We start from the raw sequence: 23,365 nt of genomic DNA on the forward strand, positions 1-23,365 counted from the left end.
TAAGAAGCAAAGGTGGAAGAAGTATTCAGATCTTACTTAAAGCAGAAACAAAGAACTTTGTGTTTAGTGAATCCGACCAAATCCGACCCAGTGGCAGGCATTAAGAATAACTATATAGAAACAGCTTCTCTCTGACGGTGTCCGTTTATGTCAGAGGCATCAGTATTAAATAAACTGAGACTTCTTTACAATTAGTTAAAAACTCCTTGTAGTAGGTTGAAGTAAAAGTAGTAGACATAATACCACAGTGTATAAATACTAATAAGTATGAACATCAACATATACTTGAAGTACCAAAAAGTACTCATCGTGCAAAATCGCTCATTTACTGATGCAATGATGTGTAAACCTCACTAATGTTGCAGCTAGTGAAGTTGCAAGTTAATTTTACACTACTCTATATACTGCTGTCTTAATAGGCTATAATATGAACTATTAAAGTTGATTTCTATTTTGCATGAATCATCTGCAAAGTAGTAACTAAAGGGGTCAAATAAATGTAGTGAATAAAAAAGTAGTGGAGTAAAAGTATAAAGCAGCATAAAATGGAAATACAAGTACAACCACTTTAAAGACAAACTGAGCCCGTAAAGTTTGTAGCAGTTTACACTGAAAGGAGAACACTAACATCAAGTAGTCTGTTTTTTGTATGTGTTAACTTGTTATTTGTATCAGTGTGACAATGGATGTATTGAAAGAGAAAGGAGGCCCACTGAAGCTGAATATGTGTGGAGGTATTTGTGCTACACCCCTTTCATTAAGTGCAATAATCAAACTTTTTGTCAGCCTGTTGCCTTTTTAACTCTGTTGCTCAAACTGGTTTTTACATATAACTAAAGGCTATAGATCAATACAATTTTTTTTTTTTTTACAGGTAACGTTGTTTAATATGGGTCACAAATAGGGTAAGATACACACACTGGTCCACAGAGGAGTCTTGCAGACTTCAGTATTTGTCACCTCTTAGATGAAGTGCCAAATAGGGCATCAGGATGGCGAGCCTGCATGCTTTTCTATTCTTAGTGAAAGAAACCTTCTCCTGTTCCAAAGTTCAGCCCCCCGCCCAGCTCTCTGCTGCAGTCCAGATTTTATAAGAGCCGCAGATCCAAGGCACTGGTTTGGCACAAGACTTCCCGAGCAGGACATGTAACCCACAAAATTTAGCCAGTAAGTATTGACGTTGAATTGAGTCTTTCTTGTGTGTCTGACCTGAAAGTAAACAAATCACAACAAATGTTGCCACAAAAAAAAACTAATCTTTACTGTAAATTAGGAATGCTTGGAAATAAAATAAACAGTTTCTGGTTGTTTTCTTGGTACACCTACAGCAGCAGCAGCAGCAGCAGCAGATCTTTCCCCGTGTGAAAGACTAATTCTTTTACGCTTTGAATATATCTTATCCCATGAATCTAGGTATCCAGGGCTGCTCACAGCTTTGCTTCTTGTGAGATTAAACGAAGATGATGGTCTTAAAATGGTTTTACCACAAGAAAACTTCCCCACAAGGAATATACCTGTTGTCTTCCCCTGAGGCCTCACACTGCCAGTCTGAGGAGTTTACAACTAAATGATAGATCCAGAGGGTTTACCACAGATCATGGGGAGACAGTACAGGTGAGCTGCTGAAAAAATGTTTGAACAAAAATGAAAATTATTACACTCTGTTGTGGGACAATCTCCCGTTATGTGGTCATACATAGTTCCCCCTGTAAGCCAAATTTGTGTTTATTCTAAAGTCTAACCTATGTTAAAATAGAAATGTCTATTAAATGATGAATTATGCATTATTTGACAACTGCAGGGCTGCAGATCATCAGGTTTCTTGTGACACATGTCTTGCTTATCGTTGATTAACCTTTGCCAAAATGAGCGTGGTCAGCGCTCCTCACGTTTCAGCTTTGAGCAGCAAGCTGCTGTATCTATCTTCACGTTTTGGTCAGTCCACACGTGACGAATAAGTGTTGAAAGCAACTAATATGTGAGCTATTAAAAACTGTCTTTAAAGCAGTTTTAACCAGCTGACCCTTAACCCAAACTTAAATGTTAATAACTTCTTATGTTAAGGGTTTATCTTGGCCTTTAAGCTTCACTGTATAGTATAAGTGATTACTTCACTTTTTGGATAAACTTTTTTTTTTATCCCTAAAGTCTGCACTAAAGTCTACAATAAAGGAAGACAACAAACATAAAGTATCAACAAGAGTAATTTTAGGTATTTTGTCTTGTGGATAGGCTAAACTTATATGTAGGTCAAGTATGTATGCACTGATTCTGTGCATTTCATTTGCCCAATCTACATCAGAGGTATTTTATTTATTTATGTTCATTACGCATTTTACGCTATTAACTAGACTGGATAAACTGTATTCATTTATTTATCAGAGACCGCACACATTAAATAAAGCCAATGTGATATGAGTTAGTCAGATTTATCCAAAAGGCTCATTTTCATCTACAGTCCCTGGTTACGTTATGCAATAAAAAACAGCAGCTAAAACAAATATAATAAAATAAATAAGTTATGAATAAAAAGAATAATATCATTGTATGTTGGACTACAGTTAGAAGTTTGATGTGTTTTTTGGGTGATAATTTTGTTTTATCGTTAAATTTGTATGTCTTCTTCTCTCTTCAAAACTATTTTATTGAAAAAAAAAGGTTGGGAAATATCATGAAAGTAAAGTAACTTTGGTGCTGACAAGAAAATATTCAACATAAGAAAAAAGAACACCCTCAAGGAACAGTTGCCACGTTTACAAAAGCAAAATACATAAATAAATGATGTAACAAGCAAGAAAAACAACATGATTTATCTGATACATGAATGTTAATGATTAGTAAGAGACTGTCAGCTCTTGTTAAATTGTGTATTGAGGGTGCAGAGTATGAATCAATTCATTAATCCCCTTCATCCGGTGCTGAAAAATATGATTTTTTGCTGTAAGAGAAGAGATTGAAGCTGCTGTTGCGTCTTTGCCCCTCAGTAAGTGGTGAGTTAGAACCACATGTCATTGATTTCTCTGTTGCGGGTTTAAGGTCACTGAAAACTGATCAGGATCAGGTGCCTGTTCCCTAATCACCTACTTTGTGAAATCAATAAAAACCCAAGTCTCTTGTTTTAGCATTTATAAGCAGTATATTTAATGAATGGTCTATAAACACACTATAATGAAGCTGTAAGCACGTATAAGTGTTTATTAATGTATTAACAAGTATAACTTCTCTCCATAAGTGGAGGCTGCTGTTATTACAACATACATAATGAGTGACAATATTATAAAACATTACCTAATCTGAAAAATAATCATTGCTAACAAATCCAGTCCTTATATAAGCTTAAAACTGCATCATAAGGTGTTATAAACCATTAATGAAATGTTTATATACAGCTTATAAATTCTAAAAGGGCTACCCATAAATTAATTCAGTTGTTCACATATGTGTAGTCACACCGAGGCATCCATAAATATCATTCATTCAGTGGAATAACCACAACTGTTCACATGCGTCAGGGGTCCTCACTCACTCATACAAGGGGGGGCGTCTGTACAGCATGTGACAGCCGCTCATCTCCTGTGTCCCTGCCTCTGAACCCAAATATGGACACCCCTGCTGTACTTTTGGGGTTGCCATGGTGGCGGGTGACGTGGGAACACATGCCACCCCACAAGGTTCTCACCTTACCCACCATCGTGGTGGTGGGTGGGCCTGGCCCCTGAGTCAGACCAGGCTGTGGAGCGTAGAGTGGGTGTGTAGGTCAGTAATTGGCTGTGCGCTTGTTAAATATATTCCCCTGACACTCCAGGCCCTTAGCCTAAATATAAACTGACAGACCAGACACCCTGTGCTCCAGGCCAACTGCTGGCATGTAAAGACTCCCAGAAACGCATCACAAGACCCTGAACCCCACTCCCCAACACACCCGCTGTGGCACTGCCAGGTCGTGGGACAGAGCTGGTCGGTGCACAGTGTGAGGCAATCTATATGAAGGAGAAATTTAGAAAAAGACTATGTGACATATAATACACATAAAGACTATAAATCCTTTGTTATTTTAATCATTCAGACACAAGTCGTTTGTTTTATGATTCAGGCTGTGTTATCGGCTGCAGATAGGAACTCTCAAGGTTACCATACAATTCACTGGTATTTGATATTGACATATCAATAAAAGTGAGAATTTACTGCTCTATGTTTCCCCTCATTTCTGTGCAGACAATGTTGGCTGAGGGTAGAGCGATGTGGGTGACTTTTGAAAGGACGTTTCAGTGTGTGAACTATGCCATAGATTTCAGGGGGAGCTCACTTTGTTTTTGGAAGGGGGGGGCACTAGTTGCAAAGACACAATCATAACTTATCAATCATGTGGGACTACTTATGTCAGCATCTGATATATAATACTATACGACTGGCACACATGTATTGACATACATCAATAATAGCCTAATTTTACGTATATAATCCAGGATGATAAAGAGCATTTTTACAGGGGGGGCTCATGTCTTATTAAGAGCAGCCAAACTCCCCCTGGCTCCCCTGTAGTTCGCACCCTGGGACGTTTGAGATCCTTTTGATCCTTTTGAGATACCTGTCAGTGAAAAGTGCAATTACTTTCTCTCCATGTCTTGATTAAAGTGTGATGCCATTAATTGAACAAAAAAATACAGCCGAGTGGTTGTCAAGACAGAGATTTTGCTCCTTTATTCTGCAAAGCTGAAGGCTATAATATATAATGTTACTGAATGTGTTGGTGGCACATAATAAGACTGAATGAAGACTTTCTGTAGCTGACATTCCTGTGTGGATGTAAGAGACAAGAGAAACAGGGTTTACAGAAATATCACAGATATTTTCATTTAGTGCTTTGCAAATGGATGATGAGTTCTTATAAGATCTCCCTATCGGTTTACAATTAACTTTTTTTCGTAGCTTTTTCATTATTACACTCAGTTCAGTGCGGTAATGGCTGATTTTAGCATTTCACAGTATTATAGACAGTACAATATAAGTAGTAAAACATGTCCTTACACATTGCTCTCATATAAAATCTGAACTCAAACTGATACCCAAAACAAACAGAGGATGTCAAGAGTGTAAATGTATGAAAATAAAGTATTCAAAGTAAGAGGAATAAATATGGCCTCATTCTTGAGGCATTAAAAATCCAGTTCCAGACATACAAGGAGATGATTTTAAAATAAAGCTCCTTTAATAAATATGGGCAGGCACATCATAAAATATCAAAACTTGCCTTCCTCTTGAAACACACTATAAACAGTTTTCTTCTTTGTTTTATTTTTTAAAGTTATAGAATGTAATTTCCATATTTATATACGTCATAATGTTTAAAATGACGGTAGATAAATCACCTTCTTTCTTTTTCCATCTTGTAAACTGTGATCGTAAATCTATTGTCTTTTAGAGGAAAAATTCTCAGTTCACTTTTATTGAGGCTCTAAATCTAATCTGTGAGTGTCATTCAGGGGCTACAGGATGTTATCAGTCACCCTCAGTGTGCAGAAATCTATGTGGTTTGTGATTTCCTTTATGGGAAGGACATGGGTGTGTGTGAAATGAGTGAGGAAAAAAAGACAGGAAGCATTAAGTGGATTCAGTAGTTTCATTAAGTTGCGAGACACAAATCTTTCCTCCCAGTGGGCAATTTATGCTTTCACATAAAACAAGATGTGTCCTTGATGTTAAACACTGGGAAGTCCAGAGGTGGCTTATCTTTTAGAAAAAAGTTACACAGGATTATACAAAACACTTCTGCCATTAGTTCTTAATAAGTTACAGGATTAACTATTTACAAATCCGGCTAGAAGCACAGAACTGGTGTTACACATTGACGCAAAATTATATTTACAAGTCTATACACATATCCACTGCTATCCCCATCTTGCTGTGGAGAGAGAGAGAGAGAGAGAGAGAGAGAGAGAGAGAGAGAGAGAGAGAGAGAGAGAGAGAGAAAGGGGAGAGAAGTTACTCACAATGAATAAAACACTTATCAATCTGTCAGTGAATATATTTTAAAAGTTTGCATTTACCTATAAGGTGTTCAGTACGGAGTTCTGAACACTTTCATATACTTTGTTGTAGATATTTTCCTTCGATGTCATCCCATCAAGGTACTCTGTGCAGAAAGAGAAATGAGAAGTGAATAATAGTCTTTTATAAGAGAGAGAGGGGGATATTTTGCTTATATTTTGACGATATGGATGTGGATAGGAAGACATAGTGAGGTAGGCACATGAGGGCTAAATGTACCTATTCTGTCACAGTTGTTCTCCATCTCCTTCCTGTGTCTCAAGTACATGGGCCAGACATGGCCATCGAACAGGTCTGGGGGGTCAGGGACTGTGTATGTCCTTGTACTGCAGAAACACAATCAGTCAAGTCACATTATAGCCTGCAACAACTCGTCTAACGCAATCTGTCAATGTCACCAGAAGAGTTTGTTACCTTCTCCTCCTTTTGCACTCCTCATAAGGAATGGAAATGTAGAAACATTTGTCATAGACGTCAATTAGAGGCCTGCAGAGGGGGACAAAGGTTCAGATTAGTGAAAAGCTTAAGTGGTCAAGATAGGTTGCATTTTAGAGCTTGTGTAGTGAGTAAAAAAGCAAGATGGCCCACTTGTAGTTGTAGATGAGGAAGCCCTCCACAATGAGAATATGGATCCCTTCTGAGTCGGCTTCCTCAGCTTCAGGTGACAGGCTGACGCCGTGTGAGCGGGCAAACTTGACTGGGTTCTCCTGCCAGCCTTTCACAGTGCTGATCATAGCCTCCATGTCCAGGGCAGAGATCACTGATATAGAACAAGGAGAGAAGAGAGAAAAGTGGGCTTCACCACACATGCAATAAACACTCCTCACCAATGTGCTCTAACACACATTAGTCACAGTTAGTGAATGTCTGTTGCATTCACAGAATAGATGATAGAAAATCACAAAGTTTAGGATTGATTGGTTACCAAACTAAAGAAATGTGCAGGAAAGAAAAAGTACATTACTGCATGGTTTTCCTACGTGAAATCCATTCTTACCATCCCACTGTCTAAAGCCGTCCTCCCCGACTTCTATTTGATCGGGTTTCTGAAATAACAGTCACCAATAAAACATTGCTGCAACCTAGTAACCAGTAGGAGCTGATCACACCTGGACAGGACAAGTCAAGGACTCGTCTCCACCAAAAGTAACGCACGGTGCGGGTTAAATGTTTTTTTTCCTAATGTTGCCAAATATCGTTTGCAAATGCCTTAAGACTAAAAAAATGCTCATAACGTGTTATTAAAAATGAAACTTCTGACTTGTTTAGCAAACTCCTTTTCTTTTAAGAAAAAATCTGCCGGTTTGCGATTTGGTAATTGCGATTTCGATGTTTTGCAGTTGTGCGGCACCCTTGATGTATTGCTAAAGTAGTAAAACACAAGATATGAGGTGAAAAGATACATGTGGTAGAGCTAAAATCTTCTGGTTTCTTTTAGGTCAAATGAGGTTACTGATCATGCAAAAAAAAGTTGGTTGCAGAATTTGCAACATGATTGGTACAAAGTTTGACTTTAAGTGGGGACGTTCAGCCCTTTCATTGGCTGTCCAGGAGACAATCAGCCAGATGTATTACTAGGCTACTGAGTTGACAGGACATCTGCAGGTCAGACTGGTGGGTAAAAATGTCCTCAAAGGCAAATTTAACATAGCAAGTGAACTATATCAAAAATAATACTTACAGTAACTCAACATTAATGCATTCAAATGTTAACCGTAGCTTTAAACTATACTGTAGTGATTCAATTGTCAAAAGCTTAAAAGCATGATGACTTCAATTTTCTTACCTTGAAAAAGTCATCCTGATGCACCACACAACAGTTGGGTAATGTCTTAAGTAGTCTATTTGTCAAAGTGGTCTTCCCACCGTTGGTCACTCTGAAATTAAATTATATTTCATGCCACACAGATGAGTTAGACTCTAGGATTTTGCTAAGTTTTATCGCTAGACAAATAGGTAAATACTTTAACAGACACTTACCCTCCGATACCAATGATGAACTTCATTTTCACTTCTGTGTATTGGTCACCTCTGGAATTCAGTAAATAAAAGAAGGGAACCCAGCCAAAACAAACCCTCTCTCAAAGGCTTCTTCTGAAAACCTTTCCTTCTCCTCTGTCACAGATGTTCCCCCCTTTTACTACTTCATTGATAGACAATCTCTTTGCCGGGCATATAAAGGATTTAGCTGCAGCGTCACAGTCTCTCAAACCAATCATCCGCCTTGTCCTGCACCCAATAACCTGTTTGCTTTACAGCCACGCAGCCACGCAGCACCAATTGGAGGAGGACTTAGGAGCCTCACATTTGCATGAAAGTAGATCCCAAATATTCCACCTGCTGTCAGGGGTCACTGAAAACTGGCCAAGCAAAGGCACGACAAATGCCCATACCCAACAGAATTATTAGAAGATAACAGAGAAATGGTAATGAAACTAAGCTGGAAAACACAAAATTAATTCTCTCTTTGGAAAGAACCACAATCACATGTGCAGTCTCAGATAGAGAGCTAATGTAGACTAGTGATGCTGGTAGTTTAGAGGTTGTAAAATCTGTTATTTGTTCTTAATTTGAGATAAAAACGTATAAAACCTGCTATAAAAACAAATCCAAATCTAAAATGTAAGAGGTGATTTAGGTGCAGATTATCACAAGGGAGTTTTTGTCTTAGAATAAATGGAGAGGAGGCAAGGGCTGCAAGTTGTACAATCATTAAAATGAACTGTAATACATGCCAGAGTATAAAAGCCACATCCTGTAACTGAAACATCTGTATCACAGCTCAAAGTAAAAAACTCATAATTTGGGGGATTTAGAAGGGAACATTTTCCATGCCTAGACAGCTCTGGGTAGGTGAAAACCAGAAGCCCTATATTTAGTTGGCTGTTGTGTGTCCGCCTGCTGCGTCACGCATATTTCTGATGCAACCAGCTGGAGTAAGTGGCCACCAGCCATGTGACCACAGTGTCTCGAATCACAGCTATAGGTCTGATAACACAGGTCTATTTCTTTGCACTAAAGTACGTGCCGCTTATCAGCCCTTTTTGTTACACACCTCCGGATGTGTGCAGTTTAACCTTGTGTTCGTTATGTTTTTACAGTATTTGAACAAGTAGGTTTACAGATTATTCTGAAAGTGTGAAAGAGGTGAACTTTGAGTCTCGGATATCAGAGCACATGTTCGTCTTCAGGGGTTCGTATTTCACTGCTATTACAATCCCAAAGGACAGGGCATTCCTGTTGACACCATGTGATGATAATATTTCTTGAACCCAAAAGTGATGTCAGCTTTAATGTGTTGTAATAATGTTTGTTAACAAAAAACGGTTGAGACTTTGGGGTTATAAAGCCATATAAGCTCAGACATTTTGTAGGGCACCAAACCATGTGGTCTACCATGTGAAGCATGTGGTGCACACACTTTTTCCTTAGACTTCGAAGACAGACAAACCTTTACCTGACCAGCATTTTAGTGGATAGTTGTATGAATCTGCTCATAAAAAGAAATGTAAAAATGCAGATTTGTGGTTTTAGAGGAAGTTACATAACTTCTTCTGGATGACATTAAACTGTTGTTGACCAAGTCCACATGTCTACCCCTTTAATCACAAAATACCATTTTTATAATATGTATAAGTTAACAATGTGCTTATCAGTTAGTTTTAGAAGCATTGGTAGATGTTTTAACTTTGGAGAGAGTCCAGGTCAGTCCCATAGCCAGAAGATACTTCTTGGATGTGAATTTCATAAATTGATTTTATATATATTGTTGGAGGAATTTGTAAAGTTAATGTATTTATTGTAATTTAGCCAAACCCCCCCCCATTCATAATAGTGCCGCAACACTGTAAATCTTATCCTGACAACACCATACAGTATGATATTTTAGAGTTAATGAGTGAGTCAAACCTTTCACTGCCATAACAGATCAATATAGACAAATGACTACAGGAAAGTACACAAAATATTACAGGAAAACAACTAGAACATTTTTTTTTAAAACAAAAGATCATAAAAATGTCGAGCGACATGCAGAAAGAACTATTTATTATGGGTTATGTATTGCACTTATACTGCAGCGTGTGATCATAGTAACGTGGCATATAAAAATAAAGAAAGGTCACTTCAGGAGTATTATGTCCATATGACTCCTATGAAGCACAGGACTGTGGACAGGTGACACAAAGGACGTCAACTGACTTGGCAGACACACTCATAAATCACAATTATGCCCCTCAATAACTCATCAAGAACTGTCAGTCAAAAACATTCTGGACTAAAGTGAAACACATTTAGAGGCAATAAAAAAGATGAAAATATAAGCTGTAATGTACATGAGCGTGGTTGTCATTGGAAATCATCTGTTCTGTATCAGAAGTCAAGGTTGGATACAAGAGGTCACGGCATGACAGAAGCTTGTTTTAATTCACTCATTTATTCTTTTTTTTTTTTACAAACAGTAAATGGCACAGTTTCATAAATAACATTTATATCAATAAGTTTGACTCTATTTTTAAATATATTTCATTTGTAACAATGTATGCTTTCCATCTTGTAAATGTACCTTTGGAAACAAGATGGCAAATGACTTAAAAACTGACAACTGTAACCCAGACAGAAGGATATAAACAAGCATGCCACTTGCATATCAAAATCTGGAAAACTGTAACACACATTTGCATCAGTAACATCAACTGTAGGTCTAAGAAGAACAAAATCATTGCACATAATTTTTCTGTAAACAGCCATGAAAGTTGAAACTAAACAATATCCATGCCATTCATATCAAAACCCAAATATCTGTGCATACACCCGTCTCAAAAATATATATACACAAGTATGTACACTTTGCACTAGTAATGTGCACTATTCCCGGCTCTCAAAGGATGCTTGAGTGTTCATCCAAGTCCTTAAATTTTAATTTATATAGTTGAAGTCATGCTGTAGATAAAGCTCAACTGGGCATGCAGGGAGCAGATACTTTTTGATTTAGCTATATTTTGTACTATATCTGTAATGCTGTGGTGTAAATTAACTTTTAGTAGAAGCAAGCATGTCACTGAAGATAATGTTTTTTGAGAAATGATTGTCTTGCAGCTAATGGATCCAGTCAGGAGATTTAATCCTGCGCAACATGCCCATGCTGGTGGTCTACGCTGGCTCCAGTTTTCATGAATGAATGTCCCCCATTGGTTCTTCAATTTAAAGCTCTGTAATGCAAATAAAGACAGTTTAATTATTTGTCTTTCTCCGTCACCTTTATTCACACAAAGATATTGAAAGGTCAACATTTGTGCATCTCCACAAATACAACATTTCTATATAATCCTTAAATTTGTCTGTAGGCATGCACAATGTCTAAACTAAATCCAACTGGGCACATATCAGGTTTGCCCATTTATTTTTCCCCTGCTTCCTCCCTTGGCATTTGGTTAGGAGATGGTGCCTGTGTCCATTCCTTGGATGTCGGCCAGTCCTCCGGCTGATAGGTCCTTTGATATATGGAGGCTGATAGGAATGGTAAGCAGCACAGTGCAGCATTGAAGGGGGCAATGGGACGGGGGGGGTTCTAAAATAACCTACCTCGCCCACCCTAACACACCCCCAACCTGCTGTGGTGGGTTTTCCCCCTCTTCATTTCAGAACAGGCTGTGAGACGCAGATCAATTCGCCAGACCTGAGTGGTACAACCCATTAAAAATAGAATCGATTGGTTTTGTGCAGGCTGGCCTAAAGAGACAAGCAGCTGTGCTTTACGTAACACCGGGTACGGAGGGAATATGATGTTTGAGGATCAGCTAACATTTCTGGGACTGACACGCAGTCTTAATTTAAAGACCTGAAACATGACTTGGCATAAGTAAAAATGAGCTGGACATGTTGACTGACAGTAATCACACGGCACCATATTCTATGCTTCAGCCTTTGGTCCAGTGCTCTGGGAGAAGTTGTTTATTTAACATTCATTATTTTTTCTATCTTTAACACAGTCAAAACATGAAAGTGATTGAGATTAAAGAAATTAATGCGCACTTGTTTCCTCCTGGGGCTAACTATCCATGAATGAGATGTACTTTTACTTAGACTTGTATCCAAAAACTACAGATTTGATTGATTTGTGACTTCCTTGATTATTCATTTAATCTTTTTTTTTGTCAAAACTGTGAAAAATTCCCTTTGTAATATCAGAGAGCTCAATGTAGCATAATCGGATGTATTGTTTTGTCCAACGAACAGTCCAAAACCACAAAATATTGAATCTATTTTAATATAAGACAAACAAAATGTACTAGTAATAGTGACTGAAAACTTAAATGAGCTGAACATCTTTTTAAGATTTACCTGAGATCTGAGTCATCCTCTCATTCTCTCTGCATGTGGTTTCACTGGACTCAAGTCTGATACTGTAAATTGGATCTGGGAGCCCCTGAACTGAGAGGTGACCCTTTGGTCCTTTGGTCAGTGACCAAACACTCCTGAGAGGCCATCGTCCAACATTTGGGTGATTTACTGTATTGCGTCTATTCTGCACACATAAGCACATGTGTGCGGGAGCAGAAGAGAACATTTCCCTGTATGTCAGAGATTAGTTACAGAGGGGCTGACATTACAAACCAGCCAGGTTGAAGTTGGAAAGGCAGTTAAGTCAATGAGAACCCTTACCTTAATGTCAGATGTCATGACCAACTTCTGCTATCATTGACTTTGGCCTGGAAATGACAGATTAAAGTTAAGCCATAAGTAAATATAATTTGTTTTAGCCCATATTAGCAGAAGCTCACATTCAATAAAGAGAAGAAATGCACAGATTGATTTGCTATTCAGCCTTTTATATCACATTTCTTATACATATTAATGGACAGAGCTGCCTTAGTTCAGTATTTTAACTATAGTAGTATAGGGGAAATGGTGTCAGACTTCTAGCAGCCAGCAGTCATTGATAAGAGAACAAAATGTCTCAACATTGTCCATGTTCCAGTGCTGTGGTAGGAAAATGTGTGATTTATCCAAAGATGGCAGTGGACTGTATGTACTGCAAATTGAGGTCACCTTTCTTTAGGCAGTGTTGAGTTGGACTGCTGCTGCTCTTGCTCAAGTCTGAAAGTAAGACAGGCGACTGTTAATAATCCTACTAAGATGCAGAAAAAAAGAGCACTCATTAAAATACTTGGAAATCCACTGCTCACCTTTCCCTTTGTGCTCTTATCTTCTCGTCATCATACCTTTAAAACAAGAGAATATAACTCTCAGGATAATTTTTCATTAAATCAACATACTTCTCAGCAGTGGTACAAAGAAGCTACATCCACAATGAGTCAAAGATTATTTCTGTTGTTCTAGTTTGGACCTGTTTACTGTACTCAGGTATTTATTGTGGTGTTTCCCAAAACGTCTGGTTATGAGACTCACCCAGCTGAAACTATTGAACTCCACAGTTTAGCCACCTTTATTCAAAATAAAAATGAATACCAGTATAATTATTTACGTTTTAGAAATCCTGTTCTACTGTATGCTGTATGGGACTTGGCAGTCATGGTCCAAACACATTAAAATAAACTGTGACAACTATAGATTTAAATAAATGCTAACATTAAACATTAGTTAAAGTTAAATACAGGTTGGCTCAGGTTTAGTTCAGTCACTGTACTGTAAGCATTCTCTCAAGGTGTTACTGAAAGCAGCACATAACATTAGCTGTGACAGACATGTGCAGTGTCTCAACAGGGACCCTTGGTGGCTGAGAGTACTTACTGCAACACACACTCAGGGATCTGCACATGCTCCATTGGGATGATCTGGCTGAGCTCTTCTAGGGTGTGAACGTACCGGATCTTATCCATAAACTTCACACTGTAGAAAACATAAACAACATGTCTGAAAACTATACATTTACATTTACATTTTTGTTATGGTCTGAATCTGCATGCAACTAGATCATCCCTAATTTATCTTGTTTCTTAGATTTGTTTGGAGAAGAGGTTCTCAGCCAGTATATAACTCAAAGGATAGACGGATGAACTATGAACCAAACTGAATGTATCCTCACCTGATGAAAGGTCTTGAGATCGCCAGGACGGTCCGAATGAACCACGTTGGGTGAGCAATGATGAGACACTTTAGATTCTTCCTCAACCTGCAGGAGACATTCAGATTTAAAGTGTTTGCAGTGTTTTCCTCCTTCTCGTAATCATTTTAATCATAATCAATTCAAATTGTATCGTAATGTATCTTTCTATCTTTAGGATCAGCAACATTAGTTTTACATTCTTGTCTATGTTCTCATTTCCATCACACACTTACTTCCTGTCAATCATCTGGTAGCATCTCTTCAGCCAGCTGATGCCGGGCATCTTCCTGCGAGGAGTTGCTCCATTCATGTAAACAATCATGTAATCTTCTGCAACCAGAAGCTCCAGGCTGCTCACAACGTATCTGAGGACAGAACAAACACGCTCAGATGTGACTCAGACTGTACCATACAAGATAAAAACATTTTACTTGAAAGAATTCCTATATAGAAGTGGATCTTATCCAGATATACAGACGATCAGCCCCAATTCCAACAAACTGTGATGCACTGTCCGTTCTGACACCTTTCTATCAGAACCAGCCTTAACTTTTTCAGCAATTTGAGCTACAGTAGTTTGTCTGTTGGACCTCACTTTTGATAGGTACTGACCACTGCAGACCAGGAACACCCCACAAGAGCTGTAATTTTGGAGATGCTCTGACCCAGTCATCTAGACATCACAATCCTTGTCAAAGTCGCTCAATTACTCCCACTGCCCATTTTTCCTGCTTCTAACACATCAACTTTTAGGACAAAATGTTCACTTGCTGCCTGATATATCCCACCCACTAACCAGATAATCAGTGTTATTCACTTCACCTGTCAGTGCTCATAATGTTATGACTGATCGGCGTATGCTTCACAAAGTAAAATTCTTGAATCCAAAATAAGTGCGGTTTAACTTTAATTTATAGCATTTAATGTTAATAATAATTTCCCCAGTCATGCCCTTTGATCAAATTACACAGTGAAAACAGAATAAAAGTAAAAGAATAATGTTATGAAACCATTATACAGTATTTTACTGTTAAGAGACCAGAATGGATCTTACAGGAAGAGATTCTCCATGATGTATGTGTAGTCCTCACAGCCGCTGTCAGGGAGGTAGCAGGCTGCAAACACGATGATAGCATTCAGACCCTCACCATAATAACCTGAAAGAGGAGAGGGACCCACACGCAGTCAGTATGATGCGGCTACCTTGGCATAGTTATATATTTCACTGACTGCTTTATCATTGAGGTAAAAAAATATTAACTGCCACAATGTATCATTGCATTTATCAATTCCTGATGTATGATTTTTTTTGCTTATAAAATAGCTTTTCGACTTTTCTTTTTAATGTTTGCTTTTGTTGAGTTTTTGAGTTTTGTCTTTTTGTACCTTGTTTCCTGTGCATCATATGTGCCACATAACTATTAGAATATGAGCTTGTTGGCCCGAATATTGTTTCAGACAAGATTATTCCGATCCTGGTGAAAACATTAACTTGTGACAACTGGGACAAAAGCTGTTTAAAAGTTCAAATACAAGGAGTTTAGACACCAATAACAGTGCGAATGCACTTTTAATTCTATTTTATTTTAATTCTGATGGCACAGGCGAATTAAATGCACTAAGGCTTCAGTTTTATTCCTTCTTCAGGATGGGACAGTCACAATAACCAGTCAACAATGAGTTTTAATCAATTCAGGTGAATCAAGTGGCTATATGTACCTCTGGGGTGCTTTTAGATTGTATATTGTTATACTGACAGGTGTTTCTATTATTTTGTCTACTTTGTCCACATTATTATCAATGAGGGTAGATTAAATAATAACTGCATGTTAGTGTAGTGCACTGATTCTGAAACCATAGTATGTCTAACCACTGGTGCTACGCAACCTGCCTCTTAATTAAAAAATATTAATACTTTAAAAACACAACATTTTGAATTAAAATAATTAAACTATGATATTGCAGAAATCTAATTTAAGTTTTGCATTTTCTGTAATATTTTTGTTTCAATATAAACATCCATGATTAGCTGGATTAGCTAAAATGTTATGGCAAGATAGTAAGTGGAGGTAAAAGCTTCTCATCAGGAATAAACCTGCCTCTTGCGGACGGCCTGCAGTAATGTATTTTAACGTTGGTTATAATTGTGGTACTTGTGGAGAGCAGAATGTTTTCTGAAGTGGCACACGGTGTAAAACACTTGAGAAACACTGGTAATGTGCGATACAATTCAACAGCACCACAAACTACGTCCTCTAAAATGATCATAAAGTTGAATCAACTCCTCTCTAAAACAGTTTAATCAAAACCTAAACATGATAATCTTGATGGGGGTAGGATTTATTGCAGGACCGTTGTAATAGACTACATCAGTTCAGCTTGGTGTACTGGCAACTGAGTGTATGTCCCTATACAATTAACATACTCTGTGTTGGATTTTTAATATAGATTTGCACCACAGCTCTCTTTGGTTGAGTGCAATGTTTCTGTTCTTCCACCTGCATAACTTCATAATATTTGCATAAAAATTGAGCACCAATAACCAACTTTGATCTAAAACGGTCCCATTAATCTTTTAAAACCCATTTTGGATAAACACAAGCCCACAATAACTCACTCAGGTTTTTAAGTACAAGTACACACACACACACACACAGACACACACACTCTTTTACTAACCTCCGTGTGTGACGACCCTCAGGTACGGTCTGATGACCTGCATGTCAATCCGCTGCTCCTGGTCACCGATGATCACTGTTCGCCACAGACGCCCAGATGAGTCTCTCTCCTCCTCACTTTCACCTGGAAGGCGCTTGGCGGTGGCCACAGGAGTGTCATCTAAACACAAGGTGACACAGAGAAGTTGTTGGTCAGACAGTTTAACCTTTCTTCCCTACTAACATTTTTAAAATCACATGAAGTCAGATCAACTTGATTCACAGCTTGTGACACTACAAATACATTTCAACACTGTGGAAATATTAAGTAAAAATATCAACTTTGACTTTGATTCTTGGCACATAATGTGAATTTTTGCACAGCTTCCACAATATTATTCTTAGATTTATCATCACAGACTGTACTTACAGGTTGTGGACAAAATAAAAGGGATTCCATAACCTGGTTAAAATATCTCATAGTAGTGTTTTCTTATGAGTTTTTGTAGACTGTTTTTAGTGCAATCATTGTACAGTATCAGTGATGGAAAGACAAAGCAGTGAAAATATTTCCTTAAGAGTGAAAAACATTCAGTTGCTGCTCTAAAGAAAACAATTGCAGTGCGGTGATTTCAGTGTTTGTTTTCATTTCTCATTTTTAGCTGTATTTGACAGTTGGCAGCAAAAGGGAGACAACATCTGATGTCTGAGGCAGGACTCACACCAAGGACACTGCAGGTAATATGATTTGCTTCTCAAATAATTTACAACATGCATCCCTGAACCCTAGAAGAAACTGTCAATTTAATTCTGACCTCAGTCTTACCTTCCCACTCCAGCTCATTGCCATTGTTGATGAACTCCAGTGAGTCAGTCTCATCAGGAGTCTCGATGTCATCAACGTTGATGTCCAGGTCATCGGGCGTTTCCAGGAAGTCATCAGAGAGCACCGATCCCTCGCTCTGATCCAGGGAGAGGTTCATGTCAGGTGCAACCAGAGTACGACGCTTACGGTGGGCCATGGACTCGCCCACATTCAGAGTGGTGGGAGGATCTGAGCAGGCAGGCCAGGAAAGTTTAGATAGAGCTTATAGTAAAATAATATATTTAATGGTGGGTATTTATTCCACTTACTGGTCCTGTTGTCAGTGAGGCCACATGAGGAATCAGCATATCCATCCTCTGGTAGTGGCCTGCAGAGAAAGATGTATAATATACAGCGTAAATACAACGGAAACAGCGTAAATGAAAAATGAAATGACATCTAAAGGAATTGTAGTTTCTTTTTCTAATTGCTAGTTAGAAGCATTGACATTTAAAATAAATTGCTCTGATAAAAAAACAAAGTTTGAGCTGTCATTCATAGCATTTTCAATCTTAGCCTTTTGTCTCTGGAGTGTCTTTATTGTGATTAAACTACAGTGTGTCCTTGGAAACAATATGTGTTTTTTAAGAAAGTAACACCAGTAATTACCAACTCCCCTCTGACATTATAATAAGACAGCTGCACCCTCAGCACTGGGGGACCAGAAGGCTAGATTATAGTAGATAGCACTCATACAAACACACACACACACACACACACACACACACACACACACACACACAAATATACGGTACACAGACAGAAAGCCACAGACATTAACACAGACATGCATGCGTAGACAAACACACCCTTAAACAACCACAAGTATGGGCTAGCTGATGGAGCTGTTGGAATAATTGCTGTTATTATATTGTCAGCCGCTTTGTAGAGGTAAGTTAAAGACAGCACCAACAGATATTCAAGAGCGGATTAAACAATGGGGGAGGAGAAAAACAATTTGCAGCATAAAAGCATTCTTGTGTTTCTCTGTTTAACGCTGCAACTATATTCATTGTTATACATACAGAAATAATAAAAAATCTTCTCTTATAAATACCAAGATGATATGAAAGCAGAAAGATATGAAACATGTATAATTCTGTGTAATGTACTATATATAAATATGTTGTGAATATACTGGATGTCCTTGAATAACCAGTTTTCCCTGTAAATGTTTCACAAACACATTTCCTCTGCTGCTGAAATGATTCTGGACCCTGTGATGTGCTTGACTTCTCTTCTTTTTTCCTTTAAACTATCTGCTGTTTTATTCACTGACATGATAAAACCTCATCACATAACGACTACATCGAGGACAGAACACACCTGCCGACTGTAAGAAACACGTGACTAACTTCCCATTATAGCTGGGCCATTTTATCAAAGCTTGTGCACAAATCAGACAAACTGTATACACACACACACACACACACCACACACACACACACACACACACACACACACACACACACACACACACACACACACACACACACACACACACACACACACAAGGGATTACCTGGGGAAGTCCTCATCTTGCCACTCGTCCTTAACCTCCATGCTGTCCATGCGTAATGTGGCTTCTGCTGTACCCATCCTCTGCCAGGGAGGACGGGCTTCAGCTCACTGTGGTTGACAAACAGATAAAACAAAGTAATTCAGCAGGACACCAAGTGTTAAAACCCTGTTAAAACAAGCTGTACTTGTAGCTGTCTTAAAGGGGCTCCACCCGCTTTACAAAACCCTGATGATTTCATCAGGATTTTAGAATTTTAGCTTTAGACTTTAAACTTAAGACAGAAAGCCAGAGTTACAAACTCAAGGTGTGGAGTTTAAAAGATGTGGGTGTTCACCAGGCAGGGAGGGTTTAATAAAAGACACTATCCAGTTGTATTGTGGGAAATGTAGGAAAGTGGTTTTGGAGCTTGAAACATTCTTGGTACGAAAAAGTTTTGACCACTTTTTTTTATTTATCATCTACATCTCACAGGTCTAACACACTCATGGAAGCTATATACAGTATTACATTGTTGGACTACACTTAAATAGACCGATAAACAAAGACTTATACACAATATATAGCTTTCAGGAGATTTAATTAAGTGGTCGGGAGAGCTGGTAGAAAACACAACATCGGTGTAATAAAGAATCCAAACCTTAAAAAAAAGACTACAATCCCTAAAAACACTAGTGCTACTTTTCTATTGGTAATTCATGTATAATGATGTCATAATACATTTTAAAAAAGTGCCAGTGAGTTTCCTTTCCCTGCATCTCTAGGGAAAGAGACAAAAATAAAACATCACATTGCTCACACGGCCCCTCAGGGTGATACAAACAAATCATCCGTGCCGCCATAAAACAGATGGTGATCTGAACTTACACATTTTACATAATCAAATCAGAAATGACAGAAGCCTCCATCCAACAATACATGTCCTTTTCTTGGCATATGACGTAAAGCTCTACAGTGTCTTGTGATTGGGTGTGTTTTTGCAGGCTGTAATACGAGGGCAAGTCAAGCACAGCGTGAATATCATGTGCAAGTGTGCGTATGGGGGGAGGAGGAGTGTCCTTCCTACATCACTGTCCCAGCCAGAGTTCATGCTATAGCAGACGTTACCACCGTCCATTTGTCCACTGGGATGGCACTGATGTGCTCTAGTGAGACACATCAGAATCTATACTGGGGGGAAAAAAACAGCAAATGTGGGCTAAAAGGCAAAGGCACTCAGGATATGTTACTGGTGCTGCTGTGTTGTGAATGGATTGTAAATTATGGCAGAGAATGAATTTACACTGTATCATCCCATGAGAAAGTAGCAGTGTTTGATGTGAGCTTGATGGGGAAATTACACTTTTAGTCATATTCCTCTGTTCTCACAATCCTTTAAAAAAAAGCTTTCTGAAACAGATTGATCTTTTTTCACTCTAGATTAAGAATGAAAGGGGTGCGACTTCCTGAGAATAAAGTGGGAATTTCACACAGCAGATCAGTGCGTGGGGTTTGTTGTCTCCTGCGAAGGCTCAGCTGCTCATACATTGAACTGCTGATTGATGGACACGAAGTAATGTTGCAGTAGCACGTGTTTGGTAGGGATTTGAGTCCAGATGGCAGAGCAGCCTTCATTTCCCAAACACGAACTTGTGAGCCATTCACTGAACCAAACACCTAATAATCTGTCACAGAAATGGAAAACAAATAGCTGAGAATATTCAAGATACAGAAGCTATACTTGTGCATTATTTATTAAATATGTTTCAAGTCTCTTTCTTTGAGCAGTGAAGCAGTAGAGCTTCCACTTGAAAAAACTACCACAATGTTCTTTCCTCTACTGCGTTATGAAATCATTTGCATGGCTTTCAGATTGGAGATAAGCCTCAATAGAGCCACTGATGATAAAATGCAAGGTAGGGTGACATGTCACGATCGAGTACAGCCTCTCTCAACTTGTCTGATGGCAATATACAGTCGAGAAAAAAAAAAGGCCCAGATCAAGTGTCAATGTAACACTTGAAAACTTTTCTTCATCAGGACTGAATGGCCGTGATTTGTTGTGATCAAACAACTCAACAACTGTCATCAGACTTTAAAAAACAATTCCTGATTTGTACATGATAGTAACTGACCAAATGAGTCCTGTCCACTGAGAAGAGCACAGAGGAATATAAATATCTGCTGCCAAAAACTGTTGGCAGACAATAAAAAATATGTTCATGTAGGTAACTTGACTGAGAAATTATATTTTCAGGGCACGTGTGAGAGGAGGGAAGCTATTCTGTCACGACATCTTTTCCTTATTTGACAAAGGGAAACAGACACTCTCTCAGTGATTTGACTCATTGCAGCAGAATGAAACGAAGCATTAAATATCATGTCACTGATAGAGAATCTGCCCTGAAGAAAAGCACTACATCCAGCCAGACCCAGAAAAATCATGTCTCACGTAAAGGCAGGGTACTCACATATTGTTATAAGGAAGACTTCCTCTTCTCCGTTTTGAAAGCTTCCCTGTTTTGCTTTCAGATGCTCCTATTTCTCTTCTTCTTCCTCCTCCGTAGATCTGCCTGAGCAGAGAGTGAAGGTGATCACTGTTTACATCTGCAGCTTGGACTCAGGAGGTGTGCTCAGGACCTGGGCAGCGGAATGATTCTTGCTGGTTACTGATGCTGCGAATGGAGGTTGAGAGAGAAATCCTATCCTCCTGTAGACAGGAGAATGGTTAGGTGAGTGAGGGTCATCACAGAGCACAACGCCATCCTGCTCCCATCTTTTCAATCTCCTTCTGTCAGTCGCAGCCTGTGCTGCTTTTTGGACAAAAGATAATCCTCACCCTGCGCTTTTAGCTCGCCTCATCATGATCACTCTCCATCTCTTCCTCCCATTTACTTCTGCTCATCTCTGCTGAATCCCCCTCTGCCGCCTCCTCTCTCCACCAACACTAATGCCCCCACCCCTAGGCTCTAATCCTGCTGTGATGATGTCACCAGTATGATAGCTGTGTTATGGTGGTTATGTAATCACACCTTCCTACCTTCTCTTTGATTCTCTTTGGCTGCTCGGAGTCAGGATCAGCTGTTCTTCTTCTCCTCACGTTCAGTCCATTTTGCATCCATGATTTAACATGTTTTTATCCTGCTTTGAGCTGGAATAAATGGACAGTTCTACTTCACCGCTGTTCCCTGGCAACAGCATCTCTGTCCCCTTACACACAGTCTCTCTCTCTCTCTCTCTCTCTCTGGCTTTTTCTCACCATCTCTTTTAAGCTCTCTCACTCCTGATGAAACCCCTCCTCCAAATGAATTCCCCTCCTTTTCTCTGGCTCGCTGGCTGTGATGCTCACACCCCCTCCTTCACCTCCCTCCCTCCCTCTCTTTCTTTCCTGCTCTCCTCACAGCTGCACTGAGCTCTGGGTGATGTCAGTGGCATCTCTCTGACATTGCACTCATCGCCCAGAGGGAGCAGTTTCCTATTCTTCTCCTGCCATTGGCTGTTTGGCAGAATAATGCATTTCGGGTGTGTTTACAGTTTTCTATTAATAACGCTACTTTGCACAGCTCTAAAATGCTGCAACATGCCCAGACTTGTGACTAAAACCATTTGTTTCCCCACAGTTTTGGTGCAGTTGAGACAATGCCATGATTGTTTTAATTAACTGTGATAAATAAGTTAATAAATTATCTTGTTTCCAAAAAAGGCTTTAAATTGTGATTTATCTTATTTTGAGTACTATAGATCTTTGAGTTCTTTCATTGTCCAAAAACTGAAACAAATCTTTTAATGTTGTTTTATTGCCCTTTATTTTTTATAATAAACTATAAATAATCATGTTTAAGTTCCAGGCCCACCTTGTATTGTATTAACTTTCATAAAGTGCAGTACCATAAAGTACAGTTATATATTTGCATTGCCCATGTGTGCAACTGGGTCACTGAGATATTTGCATGTTAACTTTCCTGCCACCAGATGGTGGTAGAGTGTTCCCTATGAAAACACACATCTGCAGCACTACATGGAAGTAAACTGTGAGCCGGTCTACTCATCATGTTTAAGATACATGGGTTGGAATGACCTCTTGATAACCTCCTGTGAAGCCTGTGTTATATTTTACATGGTTAGTATATTTACCACCCTAATTCATGCACTGATTCCATAAAGTTATCTAGTATAGGGAGTATAGGACAGGAGTTGATGTTATCGGTGGTGTACCTCCAGAGAAGAAA

At 38.8% G+C, this 23,365-nt stretch overlaps 2 protein-coding genes and 1 long non-coding RNA gene across 6 annotated transcripts; 1 reads left to right on the forward strand and 2 right to left on the reverse strand.

Annotated features, from left to right (window-relative positions):
- Positions 1–1,187: 1,187 nt before the first annotated feature.
- On the forward strand, positions 1,188–17,721 carry LOC127365012 (uncharacterized). The gene is made up of 4 exons (XR_007885076.1): positions 1,188–1,614; positions 16,818–16,965; positions 17,436–17,511; positions 17,613–17,721. It is a non-coding gene; the product is annotated as an uncharacterized LOC127365012 (long non-coding RNA).
- On the reverse strand, positions 5,607–8,201 carry LOC127364990 (nicotinamide riboside kinase 2). 3 transcript variants are annotated; one of them, XM_051402631.1, is made up of 8 exons: positions 8,029–8,201; positions 7,835–7,925; positions 7,046–7,094; positions 6,637–6,808; positions 6,463–6,534; positions 6,268–6,374; positions 6,048–6,133; positions 5,607–5,898 (listed from the first exon to the last, which is right to left on the reverse strand). In XM_051402631.1, the coding sequence occupies exons 1-7, from the start codon at positions 8,052–8,054 to the stop codon at positions 6,048–6,050; spliced, it is 603 nt and encodes a 200-aa protein (XP_051258591.1). In that variant the 5' UTR covers positions 8,055–8,201; the 3' UTR covers positions 5,607–5,898. The 3 variants fall into 3 exon arrangements, with proteins under 3 accessions (XP_051258591.1, XP_051258584.1, XP_051258600.1); XM_051402624.1 differs by having other exon boundaries at positions 5,607–5,902; XM_051402640.1 differs by lacking the exons at positions 7,046–7,094; positions 8,029–8,201 and having other exon boundaries at positions 5,607–5,902.
- On the reverse strand, positions 10,465–22,374 carry atcayb (ATCAY kinesin light chain interacting caytaxin b). Of its 2 annotated transcripts, none has more exons than XM_051402622.1 (14): positions 22,177–22,374; positions 21,608–21,846; positions 19,161–19,267; positions 17,908–17,966; positions 17,600–17,827; positions 16,796–16,954; positions 15,171–15,273; positions 14,350–14,481; positions 14,096–14,182; positions 13,801–13,899; positions 13,236–13,271; positions 13,099–13,146; positions 12,712–12,758; positions 10,465–11,258 (listed from the first exon to the last, which is right to left on the reverse strand). In XM_051402622.1, exons 3-13 carry the CDS (start codon positions 19,235–19,237, stop codon positions 12,719–12,721), a joined length of 1,068 nt encoding a protein of 355 aa, XP_051258582.1. In that variant the 5' UTR covers positions 19,238–19,267; positions 21,608–21,846; positions 22,177–22,374; the 3' UTR covers positions 10,465–11,258; positions 12,712–12,718. The 2 variants fall into 2 exon arrangements, with proteins under 2 accessions (XP_051258582.1, XP_051258583.1); XM_051402623.1 differs by lacking the exon at positions 22,177–22,374 and adding an exon at positions 21,976–22,088.
- Between the last annotated feature and the right edge of the window lie 991 nt (positions 22,375–23,365).

The sequence above is a fragment of the Dicentrarchus labrax genome, unplaced genomic scaffold, assembly GCF_905237075.1.
Source record: "Dicentrarchus labrax unplaced genomic scaffold, dlabrax2021, whole genome shotgun sequence".
Taxonomy (NCBI): domain Eukaryota; kingdom Metazoa; phylum Chordata; class Actinopteri; family Moronidae; genus Dicentrarchus; species Dicentrarchus labrax.

Excerpts from the sequence above, each read along its gene's own strand:
- LOC127364990 (XM_051402631.1), bottom strand. The coding sequence starts at position 8,054 with ATGAAGTTCATCATTGGTATCGGAGG. Across the intron at positions 7,926-8,028 it reads TTCATCATTGGTATCGGAGG|AGTGACCAACGGTGGGAAGA; the intron begins GTAAGTGTCTGT and ends ATTTAATTTCAG. Across the intron at positions 6,375-6,462 it reads GAGTGCAAAAGGAGGAGAAG|TACAAGGACATACACAGTCC; the intron begins GTAACAAACTCT and ends GTGTTTCTGCAG.
- atcayb (XM_051402622.1), bottom strand. The coding sequence starts at position 19,237 with ATGGGTACAGCAGAAGCCACATTACGCATGGACAGCATGGAGGTTAAG. Across the intron at positions 17,828-17,907 it reads CCTCACTGACAACAGGACCA|ATCCTCCCACCACTCTGAAT; the intron begins GTAAGTGGAATA and ends CTGCCTGCTCAG. Across the intron at positions 13,147-13,235 it reads ATAAGAGCACAAAGGGAAAG|ACTTGAGCAAGAGCAGCAGC; the intron begins GTGAGCAGTGGA and ends TCTTACTTTCAG.